The 5,191-nt window shown below is 40.2% G+C and overlaps 1 protein-coding gene across 1 annotated transcript; it reads left to right on the forward strand.

Annotated features, from left to right (window-relative positions):
• The first annotated feature begins 1,439 nt into the window (after positions 1–1,439).
• LOC112161253 (electromotor neuron-associated protein 1-like) lies at positions 1,440–3,690 on the forward strand. Its single transcript, XM_036217177.1, has 2 exons — positions 1,440–1,678; positions 2,517–3,690. The coding sequence occupies exons 1-2, from the start codon at positions 1,447–1,449 to the stop codon at positions 2,657–2,659; spliced, it is 375 nt and encodes a 124-aa protein (XP_036073070.1). The 5' UTR covers positions 1,440–1,446; the 3' UTR covers positions 2,660–3,690.
• The last annotated feature ends 1,501 nt before the right edge of the window (positions 3,691–5,191 follow it).

Here is a 5,191-nt window from a genome sequence, read left to right on the forward strand (position 1 = left end):
AGGCGAGAGCGCTAACCACTGCACCACCGTGCAGCCCCCATAGAAAATCCAGTAACTCCGAAAGGAAGTCAATTCAGTCGCCATTTTTCTACATTACGGACACTGGACTTTGGAGCCAGACGACAGTGATTGGTCCAAGTCGGTCTGAGTCACATTCTACATGTATCAAAGTCAAGGCCGGGGGGCCGGATCCGGCCCTCCAGATCATTTCATTGTTATTAATGACCCGATGTTATCTTACGCTGATTTCTTACTTGTATAATTTGATTGAATATATTTTTATGGAGAGTAAAATATTGAAAGTTATTTAATGTTTTAAGTTAATTTATTCTAGAATAATATTCCTGCCTTTTTATTATTTATAATCATGTTAAAAATTTAAGGTTTTAAAGTTTTAAAAACTTTCATTCTGCTAGCTTTTTGGACTATTTTGGCATTTACTCAGACATATTTCAGCTACATGCTAGCTGTTTTGGCTAACCTTTTTTTTTTTTTAGCTTTTAGGGGTAATTTGGCATTTAGCAAATATTTTGTCTGGCTATCAGCTTCAACGTTTTCAGCTATTAACTTCAGAATTTGTAACTATCAATTTCAGCATCCTCAGCGGCTAAATTCAGCTTACAGCATTCACACTAGCATTATAGCAGGTAATACTATATATCTAGTTCATAACTATGTTAAAAAGTTACAGTTTTAAAGTTTTAAAAATGTAGTTTTAGAGTGTTCAATAAATGTTTATCCTGTTCGGCCCGGGACCTAAGGTGTGTTTTGGATTTTGGCCCCTGTGTGATTGAGTTTGACACTCCTGTTCTAGGGCAACTGTCACCAATCATCCACACTCATTCCACTTAGAGCAGAATCTGTACATCAAACATTCCAGGCGGGCCCAGCGAGCCCCACATGCTTTTACTGAGGCTTCTATTTGGTCAGTTTATAACTTGATTAACTTGTGATTATGAAAAAAAATGTGGGGAAAAAAAATTAGAATTATCAAGAAAATATTAAGAAAAAGGTATCAGATCAGGAATGTTTCTTCTGACCAACAGAATGACTGAGTAACAGCTGTTTATTTCTCTGTAGAAGTCTATGGGATTTTGGCTTTTTGGAGCCAGCCGGAACTTCCTGTTTGGAATGCGAGGAAGGAGGGGTCACTCGGTCCAGTTCTCATATACAGTCAATGGTGAAAACGCTGGGGTTACCTCCACTGACCTTGTTTGAAAAAACTTTATTCCTTTGTGTGATTTTTACAACAATACAGCAATTGCATCATCTCTACCTTCATCCCAGTCTTCCTCAGCATTGCTGCTGTCACTCGCACTCATCCTCACATCTTCTGTCCAATCGTTCTCTGTGACGTTAAATAGTCACATCACTGCAGTCCAATCATATACCTCCCCCCAGGATAGAGCCACTCCCATGGCCCCCTCCACCTAATTCTGCATCGTCATGGTGCTCACTCTTGATACAGTTGTCATGGAGATGGAGGAGCGCTCAGCATCCACCGGTGGCAGTGTTACCATGGAGATCTTCACCACAGCAGAAGCCTCGGAATTGAGTGAGTCTGCTCAACGTGCCAGCAGATCTGCCCCCCAGGACAGAAACCACCGGATCCTGATCGTGATCGGAGAGATTTACAGCGAGGATCACCTGGAAAAATCCAGGAGAGAGATTGCACTTGGTAAGACCCACCGATTATCAGAAAAATCTGTTTGTTTTTCTAGCTGTAGGATTCAGGTCTGAGCTGTTCTAGTCTGAGCTGCAGGATTCAGGTCTGAGCTGCAGGATTCTAGTCTGAGCTGAATGATTCAGGTCTGAGCTGTAGAATTCAGGTCTGAGCTGTTCTAGTCTTAGCTGCAGGATTCTAGTCTGAGCTGCAGGATTCTAATCTGAGCTGAAGGATTCAGGTCTGAGCTGAATGATTCTAGTCTTAGCTGCAGGATTCTAGTCTGAGCTGCAGGATTCAGGTCTGAGCTGCGGAATTCAGGTCTGAGCCGCAAGATTCAGGACTGAGCTGCAGAATTCAGGTCTGAGCTGAAGGATTCAGGTCTGAACTGTTCTAGTCTGAGCTGCAGGATTCAGGACTGAGCTGCAGAATTCTAGTCTGAGCTGCAGGATTCAGGACTGAGCTGCAGAATTCAAGTCTGAGCTGCAGGATTCAGGTCTGAGCTGTTCTTGTCTGAGCTGCAAGATTCAGGTCTGAGCTAAAGGATTCTAGTCTTAGCTGCAGGATTCTAGTCTGAGCTGAAGGATTCTAGTCGTAGCTGCAGGATTCTAGTCTGAGCTGAATGATTTAGGTCTGAGCTGAAGGATTCAGGTCTGAACTGTTCTAGTCTGAGCTGCAGGACTCAGGTCTGAACTGTTCTAGTCACTGTTCTGCTACTCCATGATATTCTAATTTGTCACATTGATAAATCCTCAGTAGGTCTCAAGGGTCTTTTTGAAGTCTGTTTCCTTCCTAACAACCTTGTCTTCAGACAATGTGAAACAACAGTTCTGTTGTTTGTGTTTGAACCCAGCTCTGCGGTCCTGGAGCGTTGGTGTTCTGGACTTGAACAAGGAGCTGCAGCTCTTCAAGAGCAGACACACCGCCCAGTTCTCGTCACAGGTCAGAGGTCAGTCTGAGCTCCTGCATGTGTGGACATGGTTAACACAGTCCTGACCGCTGAAACATAACGAACTGAAGACGTTTTAAAAGCTGAAGCTGAACACCACTAAAATATTAGAAGAAAAAAATGGCAAATTAACTTATTTGAAGTGTAGAAATTGCTGCAAAAGTCCCAATGAATGTCAAAGAAGCTGAAATATTCAACCAGAATGGCACAAAAATGAGTAAACTACAGCCCAAAGATGTAAACAATGTAAAAAATGCTACAAACCACAAAGTTGCTGAGGTGAAAACTTATTTTTCAACCTTTTTTTTTAAATGTGATTAAATATAAAACGAAGGAGTTGCTTCAAAGCTAAAGTTAAAAATGATCTAAAGCTGAAAAAAATTGCTGAAGTTCTACATCTTTAAAATGATAATGCATTTTCTTTTCATTTTCAATAAGAACAAAACAGCTTTATGCTTTAAAATACATGAAAGTAAAAAGAAAAATGACGACGTAGGCATCTATGAAGGTGTTTTTCACTGCAAAACTACACTATTAAGATCACGACAAATAGAAGAGCAAATAAAACACATTTGTATAAAAAAGATATTACATTTTATGAAAATCTAAACAAAATTCCACAAGCTAAAACAAAATAAAAAAAGCAAAACACAATTCCCAAAAAGTGAATCAAAATAAAAAGGAAACATTTTAGAAAACTGAAGTAATTTCCAGAAATCAAAGTGAAATGTTTAAAAATGAAACAAAACATCAAACTGATAAAGGTTTATGGGACATCTCTGATTGGAGGAAGTTTGTTTACCTTTATAACAGGAAGTGATTTGGTTATCTTCTGTCAGAAGACTCTTCTATAATCTTCTGTCCAGTGTCCACAGCTGCTGATAAAGCTCAGTGATTGTTCCATCAACTGTTTATCAGAACATCCTTCTGCTTTCCTCTTCTTCACGACTCAAACATAATCATCCAATCAGTGATGGCCTATCACTGTATATATATAATACCTATTCTGGTTTCTTCTTCTCTGGTCTTTAACGTTCTGGAACTTACTTTTGTTTTCTGAAATATTATTTTTACATTTTGGTTTATGGAATTTCGTTTTAATTCATATTGTTGTTTTGTTATTGGTTTTGTTTTTTTCATTGTCATTGTGATTTTTATTTTGTTTCTACGTTGAGTGATTTGTTGATGTGATTTGAACCTTCGGGCCACCGTCCTTGATCTTCAAATTTGGAACAGAAAGTCAGGGACATTTTTCATAATCCTCCCTAAGGCTGGGTTATCCACAGTGTGGACATTTCTCCACAGCTCTCAGAAGTCATGCCGCCATGCACCTCCTGGTCTTTGTGACTTTCCCCTCGGGGGACTCCAGGGGATGCTGAGTCTCCTGATGCTGAGACCCCTCCCCTATTTTATCATGCGCTCTCAGTGTGCAGTTGTTTGTATTGATTTTGTCAGAGAAGGCTGTTTGCAATGATCTGACTGAACTGAATTATAATAATCCACATTTCATTTTTTTTCTTTGATTTTCTAAAAAAGCTTCAGATTTACTGATCCAGAACAAAAACTGACCATAGGGGTGCAGTCTACCCGGGTCATTTCCTGTTATCTAATAATATTATTAAAGTCCTATGAATTGTTATAGCGTTCCCAGTGGTCTTTTCATTATGATGATGCTGTATTCAGTCAAAACTTGTGTTGTTTTCTTGGACATAGGTTCTGCAGAGCAGCAGGAATTCATTAGAGTTCACCTCTGAGGTGTGGGCGGGACTGTTACCATGAAGCAACCTCACTAGCTTACAGCCCCTCACAACCTCATCCTAACATTCCCAGTGCAGCTAGAAGTGTTGAGCAATGTTGGAGCTATCCGATTTAGATCCAGATTCCAGCTCAGACGAGGAAAACAAAAATGTTCATGGATCTATTTGTCTGTGAGTGGATGATCAGAATGGAGCAGAGCAGGGAGACTTTGTTCTGCGCAGCGTATTTTCTGTCATAAACACAAGCTTTTTCCAACAACGTGTTATTGTCTGCTACAGATGAATAATTATGTGAATAAAAATTAATTTAAGATTATTTTAAGATTATTTTACTTAGGTCCTCCATTAAGAGTGCAAAAAGAACATGTTAAAAAGAGCAAAAACAGGGTTTTCATCAGAGGGAGTCTTTAAATATTAATGACATCCTGTAAGTGAGAGAGCAGCAGAAAGGCCTGTGTGTCAGGAGGACAAACACTCATTTGAAATTCAGCTGGCATCATTGATGGAAGCATTGGTTTTCTGCTCAAACCGCCTCTAAAGCCGCTGACGCAGCAGCTACGAGCGGCATGAGGAGAGAGGGATGCGGGTCAGTAATCCCACCCCTGAACCTAAAAGCAGCTGAAAAACAACAGATTAATAAAGACGAACGCGGCTTATGAGCTGCAGCGCACAGATGTGTGAGCGACACATCAAAAACATCCACGAAAAAAAGTGCAGATTTGATGAAACGTGAGCCTGAAACGGAGCTGTTGAGTTTCATTCAGACAGACGACCATGTGACCTGCAGCCACTGAGATCATGCGTTTATGTGGCAGAGAATTA

Source organism: Oryzias melastigma, linkage group LG3 (genome assembly GCF_002922805.2).
Source record: "Oryzias melastigma strain HK-1 linkage group LG3, ASM292280v2, whole genome shotgun sequence".
Lineage (NCBI taxonomy): Eukaryota > Metazoa > Chordata > Actinopteri > Beloniformes > Adrianichthyidae > Oryzias > Oryzias melastigma.

Coding starts and splice junctions, on each gene's coding strand:
- LOC112161253 (XM_036217177.1), top strand. CDS start 1,447: ATGGTGCTCACTCTTGATACAGTTGTCATGGAGATGGAGGAGCGCTCA. Junction 1,679..2,516: donor CAGGAGAGAGATTGCACTTG/GTAAGACCCACC, acceptor GTTTGAACCCAG/CTCTGCGGTCCTGGAGCGTT.